Source organism: Crocuta crocuta, unplaced genomic scaffold (genome assembly GCF_008692635.1).
Source record: "Crocuta crocuta isolate KB4526 unplaced genomic scaffold, BGI_CrCroc_1.0 scaffold62, whole genome shotgun sequence".
NCBI lineage: Eukaryota > Metazoa > Chordata > Mammalia > Carnivora > Hyaenidae > Crocuta > Crocuta crocuta.
In genome coordinates, this window is record NW_027529173.1 from 3374774 (window position 1) to 3399776 (window position 25003).

The 25003-nt window shown below is 36.5% G+C and overlaps 1 protein-coding gene across 1 annotated transcript in view; it reads right to left on the reverse strand.

Annotated features, from left to right (window-relative positions):
* Positions 1–387: 387 nt before the first annotated feature.
* Positions 388–25003, reverse strand: part of HDAC9 (histone deacetylase 9) — a 908040-nt gene continuing 883424 nt past the window's right edge. The window contains exons 27-28 of the mRNA XM_077757662.1: positions 21418–21595; positions 388–630 (exon numbers count right to left, since the gene is read on the reverse strand). Of these exons, the coding sequence (XP_077613788.1) occupies positions 591–630; positions 21418–21595 (218 nt within the window). The 3' untranslated portion in view covers positions 388–590. The remainder of the gene's footprint in view (positions 631–21417; positions 21596–25003) is intronic.

The window sequence follows — 25003 nt, forward strand, 5'->3', positions numbered from 1 at the left end:
AAGAGCTGAACCATGTGTTAAAGGCCAAAAAACAACAAAACAGAACAAAACATACAAAACAAAACAAAACAATTCCCCCCTCCCCTCCGCGGTGTGTTAGGAACTGCTATCTGTTCATATCCAAAAGCAAATCCTGTAAGCAATTTAAGACTGACAAAAATTACACAATAAAAAAACTGATTAGAATGTCAGGAATGAGTATTTCTCAGGTTCTGCCCAAAATTTTGCTGGCTGTCATAGCATCCATAATTAACAAGATCTTAACGCTCTACTGGATGTTACTAGTTCAAACTTTGGGCCTGGGAGTGGGTCGGCCAGCATGTTAAAAGTATGCTGGAAGCAGTTTCTTCCAATCGTGGTTTACTGTAACTTTAGAATCACAATGGTTATATTTAAGGAATCTTTAATGCCCTTTCAAGTCCATCCAAAGAACAAGTGAAGCTGCTGTTCAGAATTTTGTGCCCAGTGTTTACGTTACATCGAATCTGTGCCACCCAGGCAGCAGACAAGACATGTCTGAGGGTGCTGGGTGGGGGGATACACAATGATGTCACACACAGGAAATATGGTGGGGGGTTGTGCTTGGCACTTCACAAGGCTGGCTCCTCTTCCATAGGCTCACCAGCAGTTCTGTAAAAATAAACAGGCAATCAGAATACGGCATAAGAGTACACAATGACATTGTAGATTTTCATGCATAATCAAAGCTGATTTTTCAGCTCTCTCTGATGTTTATTTGTGTTATTCAGTTATCCATAAATAGAGTTTCTTTCCTAGGAAGTATAAACAAATGTCAAGTGGAAAAACATTTTAGATCCAAGCAATCATTGGAAATGTTCCTGTTTATATTAAAACATGTCAAAATATTTTATAACTCTAGATTCTGAAATGTACATGTTTTGTGTCTAGTACAGTTCAATAATTTATTGAAAAAATTAACTATAATATTTTATTTTAGGAGCAATCACAATGATTTCCTATGGAACCAGTTTGCTAATGAGAGCAAAGAACCCAGCTAGCTTCTGTAGGAGACTTACCAGGGCTCTAGTTTTTGCTTCTGTTCTTTCATAACTGGATTGGCTGCCTGCCGGAGGCATTTCAAATCAAATTCTGAATTTGATTAGTAAATCGCTGCTACAGACCCAACATTTTTACAAGAAATGCTCTATGGTAGTGTGTAAATAGTTTTTATTCGGCATCATCTGTGGGGTGTTCTCTTCAGGCAAAACCAAAACTAATTGCTTGAAAATTTATACTTGATATTTAAACTTAATTTAGTAACACTCTGAGGGAGTTTTAAGGCAAACTTTAAGAATGATTTTTAATTTAGTCAAAAGGACAGACTGTAGGAGAAGTCCAAATACGTGAGGTAGTTGGATTGTTGAGGAAGAATACTGGGATTTGAGATGTCGAGAGAAGGAAGTTTGAATCTGAGCTCTACTATTTGCTAATGTTGTAATTGCTAACGTTGCACTTCTGTGACGCGGTGGGTTTATGTTCAAAACCAGAGGGGAAAAATGTTCCTTAATGAATTAGATAAGGTGAAAAAAAGGATACAAACTTGACTTGTAAACAATAAACACTATGAGACATTATTTAATAATTTGGATTTGTACCTTTGTCATCTAACATATGCATACAATTGTGTGAATGGCTCACAGGTACAGAGTAATGCCTATGCTATCAAAGGAAACTAAGGAAACAATATTTGGATGATAGTTCTCTTTGCATGGTGGAGTAATAGATACGTGGTTTTCATTTTTTTTCATATAGTTTATGCTTGCCAGTATTCTATAATGAGTTACTTTCATAATGGGAAGACAATGCTGTTTAAAACACAGCTGTCTATGAAGATAAATGAACTATTTAGCCATGTTGTTTTACAGATTTATAAGGAAAATAAATCAAGATTTCTATGTATCTATAAAGTAGTTGCCATTAAAAAATTTTTTAACATTTATATATTTCTGAGAGAGAGAGCAAGAGTGAGAGCAAGAGCGAGCAAGTGAGTGAGAGAGACAGAGAGAGAGAGAGAGGAGGGAAGGGCAGAGAGAGAGAGAGGGAGACACAGAATCTGAAGCACGCTCCAGGGTCCACGCTGTCAATACAGAGCTCAACATGGGGCTCGAAATCACAAACCATAAGATCATGACCTGGGCCAAAGTCGGATGCTTCATGGACTGAGCCGCCCAGGAGCCCCAAGCAGTTGCCACTTTAACTTAGTGTTTTTATAATACACTTAAATTATTGAAATAAAATTATTATCAATGAGATGGTAATAAAAAGAATTTTAATGCATCCTCTAAAGAATGAGAAATATCAGATATTCATTATTTGACATTACCAAAAAGAAGGAGTGCCAAATCAGTCCATGTGAGTACTTAAAAAAAAAAAAATCATTTCTTTGGAAGTTATAGCCTGTTCAAGAGTGTACCGGATAAGGAGGTTGTAGAAAGCGTTTAGAATTGCTATATAAGATATAAAACTGTTTAAATGAGTCATACTCCATTAAAATCTTTCCAAACTAAAATTATCAGTATTCTGAGAAGAAAACCTTAATGGAATCTGAGTTTTCCTATTTTTTTTAAAGCTTTATTGAGATCCAATTGACATACAACATTGTATAAGTTTAAGGTGTATAATGTGATGACTTGATACACATACGTACTGCAAAATGTTTACCACAAAAACACATCTTTCACTTCATGTAAGTACCATTTGGTTGTTATGGTAAGAACATTCAAGATTTAATCTCATAGCAACTTTCATGCATACATTATTGTTAATTATAGTCACCTTGACTATTAGATCCTTGGGATTGATTCATCTTATGAATGAAAGTTTGCACGCTTTGAACAACATTGTTCCACTTCCCCCAATTCCTAGCCCCTGGTAACTCTATTCTCTGTTTCTGTAAGTTCAATGTGGGCTTTTTCCAGTTTTATTGAGAAATAATTGACATATATCACTGTATAAGTTTAAGGTATATAGTATATTGGTTTGATTTACATATATTATGAAATGATTATCATAATAGGTTTAGTTAACATCCATCATCTTATAATACATACTGAGTTCAAAAGTTTTAGATTTCACATGTAAGTAAGATCATACAAATGAGTGTTTGTCTTTCTCCATCTGCCTTGTATCACTTAGCATAATGCCCTCAGGTTCACTCATGCTGAATCTCTTTTATGGCTGAATAATATTCCACTGGAAGTTTATTCCACATTTTCTTTATCCATTCATCCATCAGTGAAGACAGGTGTTTAGGCTGTTTCCTTGTCTTGGCTATAGTAAGTAATGCTGCAATGAACATGAGAGTGAAGATATCTCTTCAAGACAGTGATTTTGTTTCCTCTGCATATATATCCAGTAATAAGATTGCTGCATCACATGGTAGTTCTATTTTTAATTTCTTGAGGAATCTCCATCAGTAACATTTATTATTGCTGGTCTTTTTGATGCTAGCCATTTTAACTGATGTAAAGTGGTATCTCATTGTGGTTTTGATTTGCATTTCCCTAATGACTAGTTATGTTGAACATCTTTTCATATACCTGTTGGCCATCTGTATGTCTTCTTTAGAAAAATATCTCTTCTTGTCCTTTGTCAACTTTTAAATCAAATTATTATTTCTTTGCCATTGAATTGTAGGAGTTCCATATATATTTTGAATATCACCCCCTTATATATGTATCATGGTTTGTAAATATATATCACATATATACATGGCTTGTAAGTATTTTCTGAATCACATGTTGCCTTTTCATTTTGTTGATTATTTCTTCTGCTCTGCAGAACTTTTAGGTTGAGGTAGTTACATGTTTAATTTTTGCTTTTGTTGGTTTTTCTTCTTTTTGTCATACCCAAAAGATTCACTGCAAAAGACCAAAGTCTAGAGCTTTTTTCCCTGTGTTTTTTCCTAAACTATAACTATGTTTATAGTTTCAGGTCTTACAAATCCATTTCAAGTTAATTTTTGTGAGTGGTGCATGATTGGGTCCAATTTCATTCTTTTGCATGGGAATGTACAGTTTTCTCAATAGCATTTACTGAAGAGATTATTGTTTTCTCTTTGAATATTCTTGGCTCCCTTGGTAGTATCTTGTCTGGATACTAGTTGACTGTATGTTTGAGGGTTTATTTCTGGGCTGTCAGTTCTGTTTCATTGGTTTATATGTTTGCTTTTATGACAGTGCCATACTGTTTTGATTACTAGAGCTTTGTAATCTAGTTTTAACTCAGGATGTGTGATGCTTCCAGCTTTTGTAATTCCATATGATTTTGAGGATTTTTTTTCTATTTTTATGGGAAATGCCACTGGAATTCTGATAGGAATTTCACTGACTCTATAGATGACTTTGGGTGATGAACACTTTGTGTGTATAGTTAAACCTTTGTATCATTTTCAATGTTTTTCATAAGAGTCTTTTTGGTATATAGATCTTATTTTGTATTCTGCAACTAGCAAACAAAGACAATTTTACTTCTTTTCTTGTCTGGATGCCTATTATTTCTTTTTCTTGCCTAATTGCTCTGGGTAGGACTTCCAGTACAATGTATAATAGGAGTGGTAAGAGTAGGTACCCTTCCGTAGTTTCTGATCTTAGAGGGACAGTATTCAACTTTTTACTGTTGGGTATGTTAGCGGTGGCTCTTTATTATGGCCTTTATTATGTTGAGGTGTGTTCCTTCTATACCCAATATGTTGAGATTTTCATTAGGTAAGGATGTTAAACATCAGTTGTTTTTCCTGCATTTATTGAGAGAATCATATGATTTTTATCTTTCATTCTACTAATGTAATGTATCACAGTGATTGATTTGCATATGTTAAACCATTCCAGGGATAAATTCCACTTGATGATGTTGTATTATTCTTTAAATGTGTAGTTGAAATTGTTTGGTATTTTGTTGAGGATTTTCACATCAAAGTGGATCAGGGGTATTGGTCTATCATTTTCTTTTCTTGTAGAATCCTTGTGGTATTGAGGCAATATGGACTATATTAAGCTAAGTTTCAACTTTTTGGATGAGTTTGAGAAGAAATGCTGTTAATTCTTCTTTAAATGTTTAGAAGAATTCAACAGTGAAATCATCGGGGACTAGAATTTTGTTTGAGAGGTTTATGATTACTGATCCAATATCCTTACTTATTATTGGTCTGTTCAGATTTTCTACTTCTTCATGATTCAGTGTTGGTATGTTGTATATTTCTAGGCACTTATTTATTTCTTGAAAGTTATCCAATTTGTTGGCATATAACTGTTCATAGTAGTTTCTTATGCCACTTGTATTGGTATGGTATTAGTTGTATCCTCTTACATTAATAATTTAATTATTTGAGTCCTCTTTCTTGGTAAGTCTAGCTAAAGGTTTGTTAACCTTTTTAGTTTTCAAAGAATCAACTCTCAGTTTTGTTGATCTTTTCTATTGTTTTTCTATTCTCTATTTCACTTATTTCTGCTGTGATTTTTGTTATTCACTTTCTTCTGGCAACTTTTGGTTCTTTTTCTAGAAGTTCTTTAAGATGTAAACTAGGGTGTTTTGAGATTATTTATTTTTGAGGCACTTATTGCTGTAAATTTGCCTCTTAACATTGCTTTTCCTTTATCCCATAAGTTTTGTTATATTCTGTTTCCATTTTTCTTTGTTTCAAGATATTATTTAAATTTTCTTTTGATTTCATTCTTGATCTATTATTTCAATAGTATGTTAAAATTTCCACATATTTGTGAATTTTCCAGTTCTCCTCCTGCAATTGGTTCTGAGTTTAGTACCACTGTGGTTAGAAAACATACTTGGTATAATTTCAGTCTAAAAATTTGCTAAGACTTGTATTGTGACATAACATTTGATTTGTCCTGGAGAATGTTCCATGTGCACTGGAGCAAAATGTCTATTTTCCTGCTGTTGTATAAAATGTATATGTATGTTTGTTAGATCCATTTGCTCTAAAGTATAAATCAAATCCAATATTTTCTTACTGATTTTCTATCTCAATGATGTATCCATTGTAGAAAGTGGAGTACTGAAGTACTAATAATAGTCTCCTACTATTATTGCATTGTTTATATTACTCCCTTAAGATATTTGTTTAATATATTTAGGTGTTATGATGTTGGTTCCATGTATATTTATAATTATTTCCTCTTGATAAACTGATCTCTTTATCAATGTATAATGACCTTCTTTGTCTCTTGATACAATTTTAGACTCAAAATCTATTTTTTCTTATATAACTATTCCTTCTCTATTTTGGTTTCCATTTGCATAGAATATCTTTTCCATCCTTTCACTTTGAGCCCGTAAGCTAAAGTAGTCTTTTACAGGCAGTATACAGATGGTCCTGTTTGTTTAAATTCATTTAGCCATGTTATGCCTTCTGACTGAAGAATCTAATCCATTTACATTTAAAATAATTGTTGATAGCCAATAACTTTACTATTACCATTTTGTTAACTGCTGTCTAGTTGTTTTGTAGTCCCTTTGTTCCTTTCTTCCTCTCTTGATGTCTTTACTTTGAACTGATATTTCTTCTTAGTGGTATACTTTGATTCCCTTCTATTTATTTCATGTGTATCTACTATAGCTTTTTGAATTGTGATTAGTCTGAGGCTTACTTGAAACATCTTGTAGATATAACAGTCCATTTAATCTGATAACTTAACTTTGCTCACATGCAAAATTCTACCCTTCCTTACATTTTACTCTTTTTACGTCATTTACATCTTTTTATACTATATATCTACTAAGAAATTATTGTAGCTATAGCTATACACTTTTGTCCTTTAACCCTTATACTAGAGTTAAGTGATTAATACAACATCATATTACAGTATTGGAACATTCTGATTCTCATTGTATTCTTATCTTTATTAGTGTACATAATATTTTCATGTTTTCAAGTTATTCAGTATCATTCTTTCTTTTCAGCTAAAAGAACTGCTTTCAGCGTTTCTTGTAAGGCAGGTGTTGTGATGAACTTACTCAGCTTCCAGTTGTTTGGAAAAAACAACTTCATTTCTGAAGGGCCACTTTGTTAAGTAAACTATCCTGGTTGGCAGTTTTTTATTTTCAGCATTTGAATATATCACCCTACTCTTTCCTGGCTTGCAAGGTTTTTGCTGAGAAAACCACAGATAACTTTAAGAAAGTTCCCCAGTATGAGATAATTTTTTTCTCTTGATACTTTTAAATTTCTCTTTGTCTTCGATTTAGACAGTTTTATTTAGTTTATTATAGTGTGTTCGGTTTTATTATAATGTGTCTTACAGAAGATCAGTTTTTTGGTTTTAGTTTGTTTTATTGAGAGAGAGAGAGAGAGAGAGAAATATGATGGGGGAGGGGGGAGAGAGAGAGGGAGAAGAAGAATCTCACTACCATGAGATCATGAGCTGAGCTGAAATCAAGACTTGGGCACTTAACTGACTGAGCCACCCAGGTGCCCCAAGAAGATAATTTTGGATTGGAATTTTGAGCTGACATATTAGCCTCATGAACTCAGATATCTAAATCTTTCCTCGGGTTTGGGAAGTTCAGCCATTATTACTTAATTTTTTTAAGTTTATTAATTTTAAGGGGGAAGGGGCAGAGAGAGAGGGATAGAGATGATCCTAAGCAGGCTTCATACTGTCAGTGCAAAGCCTGATATAGGGCTTGATCCCACAAACCATGAGATCATGCATGGCTGGAGCAGAAACCAAGTTGGATACTCAACTGAATGAGCCACCCAGGCACCCTAAGCCATTGTTACTTTAAATAAGTTTTCTGTCACCTTCTTCTACTGGTATTCCAATAATTCATAGATTGTCTTAATATTGTTCTATAAATCCCTTAGGCCTTCTTCATTCCTTTTCATTCTTATTTACTTTTTTGCTCCTCTGACTCAATATTTTCAAATTTTCTTTGCCTTCATTGATTCTTTCTTTTGCCTGGTCCAATCAGATGTGGAGCTCTGTACTGATTTCTTTAGTTCGGCTTTCGTATTCTTCAGCTCCAAACTGAAGTTTGATTATTTTCTATCTCTTTGTTGAACTTCTCATTTTGTTCCTGTATTGTTTTCCTGATTTTTGTTAAATTGTTTATGTTCTCTTGTAACTCCCTGAGCATTTTTAGAACAATTATTTCTAACTCTTTTTCAGGAAATTCATGTACCTCCATTTCTTTGGGTCAGTACCTAGAAGTTTACTGTGTTCCTTTGGTGACATCAGGTTTCCCTGATTCTTCATGATCTCTGTGGCTCTGTGTCTGGAGCAGTGGGGGGCATGATATTTGGTTGGCTCAGGCTTAGGTCCATAACACTGACAACTGTGTGGTCCTTGGTGAGCACTGTGGTGGTGGAGGGGAGTGGCTGCAAGGGATTTGGGGGTCCTCAGTATCTTCCTTAAGTACAGCAGTTAGGGACCAGGACAGGCCACTGTAGTGGCTGAGGCCAGTGATGCACACACTTGCTGTAGGGGCACTGGATCTTGACATGTACTCCTGTGATCACAAGGCCTTCCTGGGGGCACATCAGTGAAGGCCAGTATTGGGACTCAGGTTGGTGGGGTGCAAGTACACAGCTGAAGGCGCTAGATGCAGTTGAGTCCAGTGGTTCCAATCACTGGATTTGAGTCAGGGTTAGATGTGGGCTCACATGCAACTTTGTGGCCCTTGATTTTTAGAGTATGCTCCTGTGGCTGCCAGGTCTCACCACAGGTATAAATAAACATGGCAGCTGAGGCCAGTGAGTTGGCCAGGAGACTGCAGGTGCAGAGTTGGAGGGACTAGCTGCACATGGGCTCAGCAGGCCAGAGACAGAAGATACGGCTGAATCCTGTCCTCTGCCAGTTGTGGGGGCCTTAACTGTCAGCATGGACTCCCACAGCTGCAGGGTCTTGCCATGGGTGCACACATGGCAGTGGAGGCTGGTGATGGGAGTCAGGCCAGCAGTGTGCAGGTGCACAGCTGGAGGGGCTATCCCTGAGTCCGTGCATGGTGGTGAGTCAGCACCAGGGTCCAGGTTGGTGTCTTGCGCTGGTGCAGCCACAGAAGCTGGGGCTGGCTGCCAGGATAAGTCCCAGGCTGCAGAGGCATAGGGGGCAGAGGGAAGAAATGAGGAGAGACTTGAGCACCTGGAGAGCATGAACATGAAAACCTCTGGTAAAAACCTTGTGGTAAAATCTCCAGGGTGTCTGAAGGAGCTGTTTTGGACATTGGTTTCTTCAGCAGTAAAAGCTACTGGGTTCCTTGCAGAGCATGTCACTGGGAACCATGATCACTCCCATTGCATTTCTGATACTGGTTGCACCCCCACTTCTTCCTTGTTCCAGGCTATCTCTATACATCTCAGCTTTGCCAGTTCTCTGGGTGGGGCTAAACTGAAGTAGGTCTTGCCTGCAGTGTCCCACAAGGGTGGGGAGGCTGGTCACTCACCCCACTCTCTTTTTCCCAGCGAGGGGAGCTCTATAGCTGAGGTCCTCTTGGTGCTGAGTAGTGTCAGTCTGGAGAATGGATGACTCAGGCAAAATGAAGCTGTTCTTCATTCCCTTTTTATGTTGTTATTCTCAGGTTTTTTGTTCTACTGTGTTGCTAAAGTTTTTGAGTGGGCTGCTAAGCACTCCCAGAGCTGTATTTGTTCATGGATGGCTGTCCGATGACTGATCTTTGTTGGGGGAAAAAAGCTCATGTCTCTGCTCTCCCATAATAGTGACATCATTTCCCCAACCTGAATTTTCCTATTTCTAACCCAAATCCTCAATAAGATGATCTTTACCCCTATACCCAGGATTCAGTTATGACTGGAATTTCAGAGACAATAGTGTAGAGAGAAAATGTTCCAGAGGTCACAGATGTAAGTAACACATATATATCCTTGGTGGAGGATCTATGCATTCTCCAGATACACACATGTCCAGCCTAGACTCTGAGAACATGAACAGGGTATGTACTGTGTGACCTACACTCATTGGCAAAAACAGAGCCCCTTTTGTTGAAACATGGGGACTTTCAACTACAAAATAAAGCTTTCCCCAGTTGCTTCTCTTCTCTTTCCTCCCTTCAAAATCATTTCATAGTTTGGGGCACCTGGGTGGTTCAGTCAGTTGAGTGTCCGATTCTTGATTTCAGCTCAGGTCCATGATCCCAGGGTTGTGGGATCAAGCCCCATATCTGGCTCCGCACTGAGTGTGAGTCTTGCTTATGATCCTCTCTCTCTCCCTCTCCCTGTCTCCCCCACTCATGCACTTTCTCTCTCTCCAAAATAAAAAAAAAGTCATAGTAACCACTTTTTTGAAAATAGTCCACTTACTAATCCCTACCTTCTACTGAATCAAATACATATCCACATAACTAACCAGCTCTCTCTATATGTTGCTGCATAGAAGTAGGGTTAGTAGCATAGAAAGTTGCAGAATCTCCTGGTAGATGCTCTGTGCTCAAGTCCCAGCTCTACCACTTTCTAAAATTTAACTGGGCAAGTCAACGTTTGTGGTGTCTCAATTTTCTCTTTAAAACTGAAATATTCCTTGACCTGCCCTCAGGGTTGTAATTAAAAAAATGCTTTATATACTATAAAGTGTTGAACAATTACAGAAGAATTATATTATTTATACCTGCCATTGTGATAATTTATAGTATTACCCTTTTCACATACATAGCTTTCAGTGGAGGCAGTACTGTCTTTACTTAATTCCTATCCCTAGGTAACTATTTTATAGTCTTCATATTTCATAAATCTTCATGAAACACTTAGAAAATGAGCTGTTGAGGAATGACCTTTTAATGTGTGTGTGTGTGTGTGTGTGTGTGTTTGGTGAAAGAGTAGGAAGCAATGCTCTGGAAATGTGGGGTCTCCCCACTTCCATCATCAATGTACACATACACCGAGTTTACCTTGATTAACAGTAACACAGTTGTGGAAGGAGATAGGGAAAGGGAAGATATACACTATTTACATTATTAAATTTAATTACATTTGTGATTAGGTAAGATGTAGACACAGTAAGGTCAGGAATACATATAAAATAAAACCTCCAAAGATAAATTTTAGTACAAAAGTGTAGCTAACTGAAAGACATAAATTTCTACTACAGCAAGCCAACTTCACAGTGAATGAACACTGATGATTCCCTGTCAATAAAGGGTAAAGGTTACATATATTTAAGAGAAGGATCTGTTCAGTCTAGCAATCCCAGGTTAAGATAACTGACAAAAATACAAAGCTGAAAGTAAAGAATTTAACTTGAGAAAATATATATAGCATAAATTTATATTCTTGTATTTGCCTTAGATTCTTGTACATTTCCTTAAATGTATTTAATTTCCTATGATTTTTAAAACAGTATTTCTGTTTATATTAATAATGTTATTTAGTAATATATATTTTCTCTTGTTTCACTGACTTAATTGAATCCCTTTAATATCTTACTTTTTTCTTCTTCCTCTAAGCCNTTTGTGGGCATATATTTTTTATGTTAATATATAGTTATATATTTATATATAAACTTACATATTTATATCCATTATATACACGTGTGTGTGTGTGTGTGTGTGTGTGTTTAGTTTCTGTTGCTTAATTTTCTCAATAAGTACTGCATTTATTAGATCTATTCAGGTAATTAGGTTTATCTAGGCTTTAGCTATATGACATCTCCATGGTATATATATCTGCCACATTTTAACTATTCATTCTCCCAATAATGGACCCCAGGTTTGACTCCCTCTGTCTACCCACCATGAATAAAACTTTAGTGAACTTCCTAGTATATATACTTTAATGACTTTAGACAAGAGAGTCTTCAGGAGCAGGATTACTAGTTCCCATGCTTTGTATATAGTAAATAGTACTAAATTGCTTTCCAGAATGGCTGCCATACTTTACCTTCCCACAGCCTCCAAAGCTCCACATCTCTACTAATTCTGGCACTCTCCAGTTTATTGAATCTCTCTGATTCAAACTGTAATTACTGCATGTCTATTATGCACCTGGCTCTGTTCTAGGTACTACAAGTATTGTGGAGACAAAATGTAACAGGGGTACTAGACCTAATTTGGGTGTGGATGGTCAGTGAACATTCTCCAAGAAGAGGAAGTGATATTTGATCTGAATTTTTTGGATAAGTGGAAGAAAATGGGGAGGCCAGTATAGCAGGATCAGTGGGAGGAATAGGAAGATAAGTATTCCAAACAGAATGGAGGAAATGTGCCAAGAGGCATGATATGAACATGAATATAGGTCTTTGTAAAAAATATAAAACCACAGTAAGATAAATTTTGACTAGAAAGGCTAAAATTATAGACTAATTTTACAAAGTGTAGGTGAGGATATGAAGCAATTGGAATAGTCATTCATTGCTGGTGGGAATGAAAGATGGCAGAACCATTTTGGAGAACAGTTTGGAAGTGTTTTACAAACACATGGTTTCCCCACACCTTGGTGAGTCTATTCCTAGGTATATCAAAGAAAATTGAGTGCTTGTGTTCACAAAATAAAAACTTGTACGAAAATTTCATAGAGACTTAGGTTCCTCAAAAAATTAAAAATATAATTACCATAGGATCCAGCAATTCCAGTTCTGGGTATATATCCAAAAGAATTGAAAACAGGATCTTGAAGAGATAATTGCATACTCATATTCTTTGAAGCATTATTCGCAGTGTCCAAGAGGTGGAGGCAACCTAAATGTCCATTAATAGACGAATGATAAAGAAAATGTGGCATATACCTACAATGGAATGTTATTCAGCTCTAAAAAGGTTAGACTATAATCATATACTACAATATGGATGAACCTTGAGGACATTATGCTAAGTTAGGTAAGCCAGTCACAAAAAGGCAAACACTGCATGACTCCACTTACGTGAGGTATCTAAAGCAGTCAAATCCTTAGAAACAGAAAGTAGAATAGTGATTGCCAGAAGCTGGGGAGTGGGGAAAAGAGAAATTGTTTTTTAATAGGTAAAGAGCTTTAGTTTTGCAAGATGAAAAAATTCTAGAGATATGCTGCGCAATAATGGGCATACAGTTATCACTGCTGTTCTGTACACTTAAAAATGGTTCAGAAGGAAAATGTTATGTTACATGCTTTTTACCACAATAATAAATTTTGATAGCTTTATTCATAATAGCCCTAAATGGCAGAGGATCTGAGTAGACATTTTTCTAAAGAAGAAATACAGATGTTTGATAGGACATGAAAAGGTGCTAAATATCACTAATCATCAGGGAAATGCAAATCAAAACCACAATAAGAAACCATCTCATATACGTTAGAATGACTATTATCAAAAAGACAAGAAATAACAAGTGATGGCAAGGATGAGGAGAAAAGAGAACATGCATGCACTAATGGTGGAATTGTAAATTGGTGCAATCACTATGAAAATATTGCATGGAAGTTCCTCAAAAAATTAAAAATAGAACTACCATATTATGATCCAGCAATTCTACTTCTGGGTATTTATCAAAGGGAATGACTAACTAACTAAAAAAGATATATTCACCCCTATACTCACCGCAGTATAACTTAAAATAGCCAAGACATAAAAGCAACCTAAGTGTTTATTAGTGGATGAATGGATAAAGAAAATGTGGCACAATGGAGTATTATTCAGCCATAAAAAAGAAGAAAATCTTGGCATTTGTGACAACTTAGATGGACCCTGAGGGCATTATGTTAAGTGAAACAAATCAGAGAAAGCAAATACTATATGATCTCACTTACCTATAGAATCTATAAAACCTCTAAACATACACATACAGAGAGTAGACTGGTAATTGCCAGAGGTGAGGGTAGGGGTTAGAAGTAGGCAAAATGGGTAAAAGTGGTCAAACTTCCAATTATAAAACAAGTAAGTGTTGGGGATGTAATGTACTGGATAGTGACTATAGTTAATAGGACTGTGGTTTTTTGCTTGAAAAATGTTAAGAGAATACATTTTAAAAGTCCTCATGACAAGAAAAAAATTATAACTACGTGTGCTAATGGATGTTAACTAGAGTTATTGTGGTGATTATTTCACAATATATACATATCTTAAGTCATTATGTTTTATACCTAAAATATAATGCTACATGTCAATTAGGTCTCAATAAAAATCCTCAGCAAAATAAATTAATAGCCCCAAGTAGGAAACAAGCCGAACACCCATCCATATGTACCCGGATAGACAACTTATGGTGTGTTTATACAGAAGGATACTGTACAATAACAAAAAGGAACAAGCTACTGACTATATGGGTTTCAAAAGAATTATGCTTAGTGGAATAAAAGAAGACATAAAAATCTGTATGACCTACTGATTCTCTTTAAGTGAATTTTAAAATTTGGCAGAACTAATCTAGAGTGTTAAAACTATAAATTATAAAACAAACAACGAATTACCTCTGGAGGAAGTGGCATTGACTAAGAGGCATAAGGCAACTTTCTGGGTGAGGAAAATATTCTTGATCTTGCTCTGGGTGGTGTTTATTTGAGCATGGAATAAGTAAAAAAAAAATATCTGTGCATACTAGTATATGTAAGGTATGTTCCAGTTTGAAAAAAAAATGAAAAAAAGTTCACTGTTGGAACACAGATCAGAAAACAAAGAAGATTTCAGAGATAAGGTACAAAACAAGGTAAGATCTGAACATGGAAGGCTTATGCGTCTTGCTAAGAATGATTATCTTTATGCTAATAGAATAGAAAGGCAATTAAGGGTTTTAAGCAGAGGCACAATAGGATTTGCTCTCCAGTTGTTTTTTGTTTGGTTTGGTTTTGAAGAGCTCCCTGATTGCACTGTAGAAAATGGATTAGAAAGGAAGCAAAAATGGATATGGGAACTAGTAAGGAAACTACTACAAGAATTTGGATAAGAGATGAAGGTACTTTGGACTGAGTGTTGGCAGTAGAAGTTTAAAAAAACAGATGGTTTGCTCAAGCTATTGACTCTATCTTGGATATCTTTCTTCTTACTTAGTAGGTGAAATCCTATGTATTTTCCCACTCTGGCTCAGTTGTCCTGTTCTGTGATTTGTTCCCCATTTCTTGGCCTTTGTTAGGTCTTCTTTTTTTTTCTACAGCTCAATATAGCAAATCACTTGTCACTTATTTTATTTGGTTGTTCATGACTAATCCTATGGTAGGAAGAATAATAACCCCCAATGGTATCTATGTTCTACTCCCCAGAAGCTGTGAATATAGTCACCTTGCATGGTGAAACTGACTTTGAAGATGTGATTAAATCAAGTACCTCGAGATGAAGAAATTATCTTAATTATCTTAATTATCCTAATGGAGCTCTCAGGATCACAAGTCTTCAAAAGCAGGGAATCTTTCCCAGTTTATAAGGCAGCTTTCCCAGCTTTCTTCTTTCAGTCAGAAAAGGATGTGATAAGTGAAGAAAGGTCAGCAGGATGTATAGTTGCTGACTTTGAAGATACAGAAGGGGGTCATGAACCAAGAAATACAGGCAGCCTCTAGAAACTGGAAAAGTCAAGGATGGAGATTCTCCCTTAGATCCTCTAGGAAAGGACCCAAGCCCTGCTAACCTCTTGATTTTAGCCTAGGGAGACCTGTCAGCCTTCTGACCTTTCTGTCATTTAAAGCCACAAATTTTACAGTAACTTTTAAAGATAGCAATAGAAAAGTAATATAATCCCCAAGTATATGAACATTTTGGGGACTGCAAGGAAGCTTTGCGACCCTGACTCTCAACTCTTTGCCTGGCACATAAAGAATAATCGGATGAGTTTAAAGAAAGAATGGAATGGATATTCTCTTTCCTCATTCTGTAGGTTGGAGGATAATTCTGTAATGTGTCAGCATCACTCCCATGTTTTTCTCCCTCCCTAAATATAATTTCTTTCTCCATTCAGATACTTTGCCTCCTCCTCCCTCCTTTATTACATTTATTCACTCAATCCATCTTTATGATATGAGTACGATGGATTCTAATTATCTGAAAACTGACATTGTCAATTAGTCCTATAAAAATTAATATAACATAAACATTTAAAAAATTCTTGTAAAAATATAAAAACACTAATCTCTCAAAAAACATAGTAATTTGAGAGAGACAAGAATTTCTCAGTATCATCACAAAATGTTATCATTTTAACAATATTTTGTCTTCTCTCTTTGGATTCATTCATTATTTACTCATTACCTACAATGTACGAGGCATTGTGAAAGTCTTGAGTTAAGTCAGCTAATTACAGATTAATTAACTCAATCAATTTATTGCTTAGAAATTATTCATCAATCTCTTGTTTTTAATGACTGTACTACTGATTTAACCTATGAACAGTTAGACATAGATGCCCTTGTACAGCCTCTATATTCTAATATAGATCACTGGATGCTGACCTTTGTATTAAAGTAGGGAAAAATAAATTGTGAAAGAAGAAAAATGATGGAAAAATAATAAAACTAATGTTTATTGAGTACTTACTATGTATCAGGCATTATGTTAAGATGTCCTGTTTCATTTTATCCTCAAACCCTATGAAATTTTCCCTTCATTTTAAAGAGAAGGAAAATAAAGCCCAGGGTGATAAATAACTTCCGTGACACCACATAATTATTAGGTTGGAGCTGGGATTTGAATCTATGCAAGCTGATTCATAATCTATTCTTCCTTTGTAGTGGTAAGAAGGAAAGAATGAAGGAGTAGATGAAATGATGGGAAGCTAAAGTTATCATGTGATCTTATTTTACTTATAGTTCCATTCAAATATGCTTCTTTTACCTCAGAGAATAATTCTTTTAAGAATTCAGAATGAATAAATGAAAAACATTAAAAATTTAAAAAAAAGTGGGGCACCTGGGTGGCTCAGTTGGTTAAGCGTCCGACTTCAGCTCAGGTCATGATCTCACAGTTCATGGATTTGAGCCAGGCTCTGTGCGGACAGCCAGCTCAGAGCCTGGAGCCTGTTTCGGATTCTGTATCTCCCTCTCTCTCTGAGCCTCCCCTGCTCACGCTGTCTTTTTCTTTCTCTCTTAGAAATAAATAAAAAACATTAAAAAAAGCTTTAAAGAATTCAGAATGTATGGGGCACCTAGGTGGCTCAGTCGGTTAAGTGTCCGACTCTAGGTTTTGGCTCGGGTCATGATCTCAAGGTTCATGAGTCTGAGCCCCACATCAGGCTCCGTGCTGACAGTGCAGAGCCTATTTGAGATTCTCTCTCTCTTTCCCTCCCCCATTGCTCTCTCTGTTTCTCTCTCAATAATAAATAAATAGGGGGTGATGGGCATGGAGGAGGGCACTTGTTGGGATGAGCACTGGGTGTTATATGGAAAGCAACTTGACAAGAAACTATTTACAAAAAAATAAACAAACTTAAAAATTAAAAATAATTCAGAATGGAATCCTAAATATATATAAAGGGGCACTGGATTGAATCCTAACATGCTAAGTCAGACTTCAAACATGCCCCATGATCACATGATAGGCTCCGAAAACAGAGATAAAAAGATGGTTCCAGAAACAGGAGGATAAAGAAGAGAAGAAGGAACAGATTATCCTTCTTCTTACCAGGAGCTTCCAAATTGTTAGCCCACTTAGCCCACTTTTCAACTACGATTTTGCTGACATTGGATGAAAATTCAGAATAAAGTTTATATCGGAATGTTTGCTTGGTTAGATAAACAAGTGTTCAAAATTATGGTATCACAGAGAAAAATCAGAAGCAAGCATAATTTGTGCAATACTGAGCTTTTAGAAGCCTTGGAGATACAATCCTAAAGAAGAGAAAACAAAATTCTGCCTCTAGGAATATTAGACATGAATGTGAAATATGATAGTGGTCTATATTTCTATATAAATATTCACATACAGAAAAATGTGGTTTAAAATGTCCCTGGCACTAGTGTTAGGCCATTCGAAGCTAAGGTAGATGATACTTGGGATTTTCCAACCTTTGTTATACATTTTTTTATACTCATGAGTAAGTTATTAAAAAAACAAAATGGCTACACTTGGTATCAAATATTTTCTCATACTTCTGTATGATATAATGATTTGAAACCATCTTATGAGAAAAGTTGCCAAAATTTGAAGATTAAATAATTAAATAAACAACCAGATCATACTGTAGTAAGAAAATCTAACATGGTTCACACTATAATCAACAGGACAAATTACATTTGAAAAATATAACTTTTGGGGTGCTGGGGTGGCTAAGTTGGTTAAGCGTCTGACTCTTGATTTTGGCTCAGGTCTTACAATTGTTGAGATCATGAAGTTGTGAGATCATGACCTGCATCCAGCTCTGTGTGGATAACATGGGGCCTGCTCATGATTCTCTCTCCCCTTCTCTCTTCCCCTCCCCTACGCATCCTTGCATGCTATCTCTAAAAATAAACAAACATTAAAAAAAAAGGAAAAATGTAACTTTCAGTTTCTGTTTTGGTTTAAAAAAGAGACACTCAGAAATTCTGGATTATAAATGTGTTCCAATAACTTAATAGTTTATCATCCTGAAGTTTTGATTGCCAGAAAGAGCTTTCTCTTGATTTTCATCAGAGCCCGAAATGGTATCCAAGAATAAACCTGAATACTGCACTGACCTTTTCAAAGCAGAAGCATTTGAAACAGATATCTAACCAATGCAAACTATAATCTTTTAAAGGTGCAGTCTCCTAGCAAATAAAAGAAACCTAAAATCTTAGTTCTCTCTTCTAAATGATCAAGTCCATCTATTTAAATCTTCTTTGAACATATAACTGGGCCCCATTTCATCTTTCTTTTCTTCCTTCCTTCCTTCCTTCCTTCCTTCCTTCCTTCCTTCCTTCCTTCCCTCCCTCCCTTCCCTTCCCTTCCCTTCCTCTCTTTCTCTCGCTCTCTCTCTCTCTCCCTCCCTCCCTTCCTTCCTTTCCCTGGTCTGCTATTGATTTCTTTCTCGCTCAAGTCCTTTGCCACCTGAAAACTATGTTTTGAAAACTGTATTTCAGTTAATAATCCTTAGAATGAATCCCCACATATCAGCCTTTTTCTAATAATTTACCCTTCGTGGTCCATCAATAGGTTGTAAAAATGAAATGATTGTTAATGTGTTGTCATCTCCCTCTTGCCCCCCACCCCCCATCCAAGAAAAATGAACAAAAAATACTTATAATGGTTCTTAGCCAGGAGCATTTTATCCCTTATTCACTAGTGGTAAATGAGTCAGATATGAGTTGGCCAGGAAAAGAGCTGCTTTACCCAAAATCTTAGTACAAAATGAGTCATCTCACTCCAAACACCAATATATCCTCCAAAATAACTGGCAAGAATTTCCTATAAAAAGAATCTTGCCTTCACTCTTTTCCATTCATTTAGCTTTCTGATTTTTCTAATTTTTAAAAATTTCCTGTGTACTTATAATACTACATTCATAACAAGGCCCAAGAACATTTCCATCTTTTTATCTCATTCTGAAAGTCTTCTTTCCTGTATTGAGTAGGGAGACAATTCTAATAGCATGCCCCTGAAAAGAACGAATGTGCTGTGGCTTTCAAGGGTTCTCTGTCTCTGACTCTCTATGATGAAGTTCATGCATGGTTCAATAGAAATGCAAAATCCAATTCTAGAAGAATTTTATCTTTTCCTTTGCTGAAAAAGTGAGTGCAAAGCCATAGAAAATATTTCAAGCAAAACTACTTTTCTTTCCATAAGAAAAATCAATTAACATAGATATAGTGTGTTTCATACTGATAAACAAACATGAATCCAGGTCAGAAGCTTAAACTCTGTTTTACCTATACACCAGAACATTTCTATTCTCATTCTCTCTTTGCCATCAGAGGGAGCTTAAAAATCACTGTGAGTTAAAAAAAAAAAATCACTGAGCTGAAGCCAGGGTTAAATCCCGGTAGGTTATTAGAAGTCAAACACACTATTTACCTGAGGATAAGCAAGCATACTTATAGAGCCAATTCATGCCAAAGTTCTGAGATTTTTATACTATTGGGCTTATAACATGACTTATTATTCTTAATTATTCTAAGAAAAATTATTGATAGTTCATTTCACTCAAGTTGGAATTTAGCTTCATTTCTCCATATTAAATGAATTCTAAAGAATAGATGTATTCCTTTTATATCCAACACTAACAGATGTTAGTTTGCTCAGTTTTATAGTCCTCAAATGACAGACAACTAACTGCATTTGGCCTTGGGAATAATTGCAACACCTTTGGATTATGAACTTGGTTTGGTTCTTAGCTGGGAACCACAGGGGGTTAGTTCATATTATCAAAGAAGTTAAATAAGTTTTCCTTAATGCTCCAGATGCCCATATGAAGATGCCTTCTAATACAGTATTATACAACTTTTTTTTTTCTACAGGTAATCTGGTCTTAAAGTGGTTATAGTAAGAAAAAAAATACTTGCATAAAAATGAAATATCTTATTCAATGCATCGCTTGCTCTTGACCAAAGCAAGATGTTAAATCCATTAAACTCTGAATATCCAGTAAAAGCAAGAAAGCTAAAAACGGTTCAAATTTGTGCATTCTTGGGAAAACTGCCAACTAGGTACTAGGTAGCAGGATCTGTGTAATTAATGGTGATGTTATTGACAGAGGGAATATGATTTCCTTCTCAGAAGCAATTTAAAAGTGCAAGCTGGCAGAGCTTTAGTAAAGCCTCACCCGATACATTTTTAAACTGAGAAAATGTGGCTTTCCAGCCAGCCACAGAAAGCACCAGTGTAAATATATGCACCTTTGTGATGGCTTTGGTTGGGGCAGACTTAAAAGAAATCTTGAATGTAGCACTGTCTGTATGATAGGATGATGAACACCAAAATGCACAAACCTACAAACATTTCTCTGAAGGAGAACAAGCAAATTCAACCTTAGGTTAACCTTGTTTTTCTTTTCCAGAAACCTATATTCATAGGAAGACTAGATGGATTCAACTTCTTTTTATCATAAAGTAGAATAAAATCAGACTCGAGAGTCCACACATTCCTTTTCACACACTCTGGTCTCCTTCGTAGGCCACTTGTATCTTTATCCAGTCTTTGCACCAGAAGAACAGTCATATAAGGACCTTGTACGTATTTAGGTTACCTAATTGACTAGTATTACTTCCAGATTCTGCTCTCCCGTTTTTCACTTTGTTGTATCAGTAATTTCAAATTAATGATAGAAAATGAATATCTGGAAAACTACAGGTAATTAAGAAGTAAAGCCCACAAGCAGCACTGTCCATAATGATCTGCATTAAATTATTCAATAAGAAGTGATTTTTCTCACCATGTATCTCACTCCCTTTATTTCTATGTGAACTGCAACCACATGCCCCAGCTCTGTTTCCCATGAAGAATGGAATTCTTGGTGGCCTATAGTGTGCGCTGTGGCATCTGCGGCTTTGGAGAACACAGGTGGTGAAGTGGAGGAGACAGGTGAAGGAAAGCCTGGAGAGAGGTTCACAAATGCTAACAATGATCTTGGATGTTACTGACCTTAATGACTCCCCCATCTTGGATCCATACCTGCTGTCTTCAGAAGCAAAGGGCTGTTCTACATCGACCGTCAGGGAGGCTAGGGCAGAAACGGTCTCCGTCTCCTCTTGCAACTGTGCTCCAGCCACAGCACAGCCCCTTGGCACAGCCACCATCCTAACTGACTTCCAGTACTTGCCTAGAAAAAAAAAATGCATCATACTTTAATAGGAATTTGAAAGCAGTATTAACCAGAATACTTGTATAGGTCCAACTCAGAGCAGTTGTTAAGTTAAAATCCTCTGTTATACATAGTTGTAATCTGGTTTCTTAAATATTATGATTAAGTCTTTTTCTCAGCCTAAGAATGCCAAGTTGTGAAGGGCTCATAGTCCCAAGCCTGAATCTCTCCCTTGCTTAGAGGGTAATAAAGTGAGGAACAATCCATGGTCTGTTGAACTCACTATCAGCCTGGCAGTTCTCTCTACAATTAAGTAAGCAAACCCTGGGCATAGTGCCCCCTGGGAAATCCTCAAGAGACTGGGAGGTAGAAGTCTCATGGAGAAACTGAATGAAATAGTAATGTTAAAAATTGCTATTGAGCCATTACCTTTTTATAAAAAAAAATGAGGTTAGAATATTAAAGAAAAAGAAAAGCCCCAAAATGCCAGCATGAATTGAATGGCAACTTTGCCAGAACAATCAGGTTTGTTAGTGCTGGATGTTCTTTCTTTCTTAACACTAGGGTGTGTACTAGAACAATAACTGATTTAAAACTTTAATATATGCACTGGCTGATGTTGGCACCCTTCCACATGTCATACGGAAGTTTCATTTTTTGAGGCAGGGAAGGTGAAGGAGGAAAAGACGAGGTCATTGCATGAGAACATGCCAGTGGGATAAATATGAAAGAGCAGAGTCAATGGCCTTCTTGCAGTCCCTAAGCTATTTTTTTGTGTGAAGTGTTGAGTTATCCCAAATCAAAGCAGGACAATCTTCCTAGGTGCTGACATGACTTACCAGGTTAGAACTATCTTTGCAGCCTGATGAAATAGGAAAGAATTTGGCATGCAGAGTTTGCTCACCTAAAAAAAAAAAGTTCCACTAGAATAGAACAGTCAAATGGATGGAGCACCTTGCTTGCTCAGCCAGTTGAATGTTCAGCTCCTGATTTCATCTCAGGTCATGATTTTAGGGTCATGGATCGAGCCTGTATCAGGCTCTGTACCGAGTATGGAACCTGCTTAAGATTCTCTCTCTCTCCCTCTGCCACTCTATGAGTACTCTCTCTCTCTCTCTCTAAAAATAAAATAAAAAAAAATAAATAAAATATTAAAAAAACTGTAAAGGCAAATGGATGAATGCTGGATTGGGAAGGAAGATATCTGGGTCCTGGACCAAGCTCTGCCACTGACCATCCTATCATACTGGCAAGACTCTCTGACACTTCATTTCCGCTTCTCAAAACAGAGGAACGATCTCATTTCCCTTTATCTCTCCCATTTTGTAATCCACCTCTCCCTATCTTAGTGCTTCACAAAGGAATGGATATCATGTTACGGGAGAAGACCCAATCTCCCCACTCACTTCCCATGCAGTTGTCTACTACAACATTACTTGCTGTGATCACCTATTCTTACCAAAGTTTGAGAATCATAAAGCTTTCAACTGGGACCAAATGACAGCAATTCTAACTGTGAATGAACCCACAAACTAACATTTTTTTTGAAAGTTAAGACGGTGCCAGATGTTGAGATACTTACCTCACACCAAGAAATTCATGGTTTAAATGACAATTCTGTGTGGAAATGCCCCATGTGATCCCCAGAGGAACTAAGTGGAATATATACTTAAGATGATGGGAAAGTGAGAGAAGACTTGCTAGATAAAATAACACATGATGGAGTATTTGAAAAGCCATCAGAAGTTAGTCAACCTGAAATAGAGGCAGGTAAGCCTAGAAGAGCAAATAGTGCACACAAATGTCCAAAGACATGAATCTCATGTGTCTGTTGTTGTTGGTGGTGGTGGTGGTGGCGGTGGCGGTGGAGGTGGTTACAAAGTCCACTTCTAGGCACAACTGGAGCATTTGGAAAAAATCTTGAGTGTGATGAAGGAGACTGTTGTTGTAGACATGGGGATAATTAACACACTGTCTTGAATAACATGTGAATGATGTTGGACTTCAACCTGTAGGTGAAAGGGGGCCATTTTAAGCAGAAGAGGCAGAGAATCAGGTTTAAGTTTTTAAAAAGATTCCTCTGGACAGATCTTGAATGATGAATTGGAAGGTGATGAGAGTGGTGGCAGGAAAACCAATTCACATCTTGGCAAAAATCCAGGTGGGAACTGATGATGTCTAAAACTAAAAGGAAGTGACAGAATAGAAATGAGGTGGTGGAGTATAGAGAAGTTGAGGAGGAAGGTAATGAGAATGTATCTTGGCTTATTCTTTAGGGCACCCCTACTTCTCTCAACTTTGAAATATGACCCTGATTTGACAATTCCATTCCAAGACCCTAAGTTTTCTAGATCACAGTGTCATTATAATCTTATTCAAGTTGGAAATACTGTATTCCATCTATAAGTGCATTCAGTTGTAATGAGTTTCACAAAATATTTTTATTTATTAAAATTTTTTAAATGTTTTTTTAAAAGAGAGAGAAAGGGAAAAAGAGAGGGAGAAAGAGACGGAGAGAGAGGGAGAAAGAGAGGGAGAGGGAGGGAGGGAGAGAGAGAGGGAGGGAGGGAGAGAGAGAGAGAGAGAGAGAGAGAGAGAGAGAGAGAGAGAGAGAGAGAAAGTGAAGAAGGAGCAGAGAAAGAAAGGGAGACACAGAATCCTAAGCAGGTTCTAGGCTCTAAGCTGTTGACACAGGGTCCGACACGGAGCTCAAACTCATGAACAGTGAGATCATGACCTGAGCAGAGTCAGACTCTTAACTGACTGAGCCACCCAAGTGTCCCAGCACAAAACAAGTGGTTGGTGGTTTATGTGTTAAATTATGTTTTATACTCTATAGGAAAGAGAACCTAGTATTAATTAACTACTAATATGTGCCAAGGAGTATGTTAGATGTCTTCACATTCATAAGTTATAATTTCATTTAATGCTCATGACAAATATGTATGCAATACTGGCTAATCTTTTTCTAAAATATTTTTAACATTTATTTATTTTTGAGAGACAGAGACAGAGCATGAGCAGGGGAGGGGCAGAGAGAGAGGGAGACACAGAAGCTGAAGCAGGCTCCAGACTCTGGTGTGGGGCTTGAACCCAAGAACCCGTCAGATCATGACCAGAACCAAGGTATGATGCTTAACTGAGCCACCCAGGCACCCCTATTGCATAATCTTTCTAAAGTTCATTGGCTAGGAAGCAGAAAAGTTGAAATTCTCATTCAGGATTGAATGACTCAAAAATATCTCTTGCTCTGTACTCTGTTGTCCTCCATTATTTAGTCCTCCTCTATCCTCTTTCCATTATACATAAAAATACAAAAACAGGCTCAATATATGAAAATCCCAACTTGAAAGAATTATATACATTACACAAAAAATATATATATTCTTTGCTTTACCAAAGAAATCATATTTGGTAATAACAGGT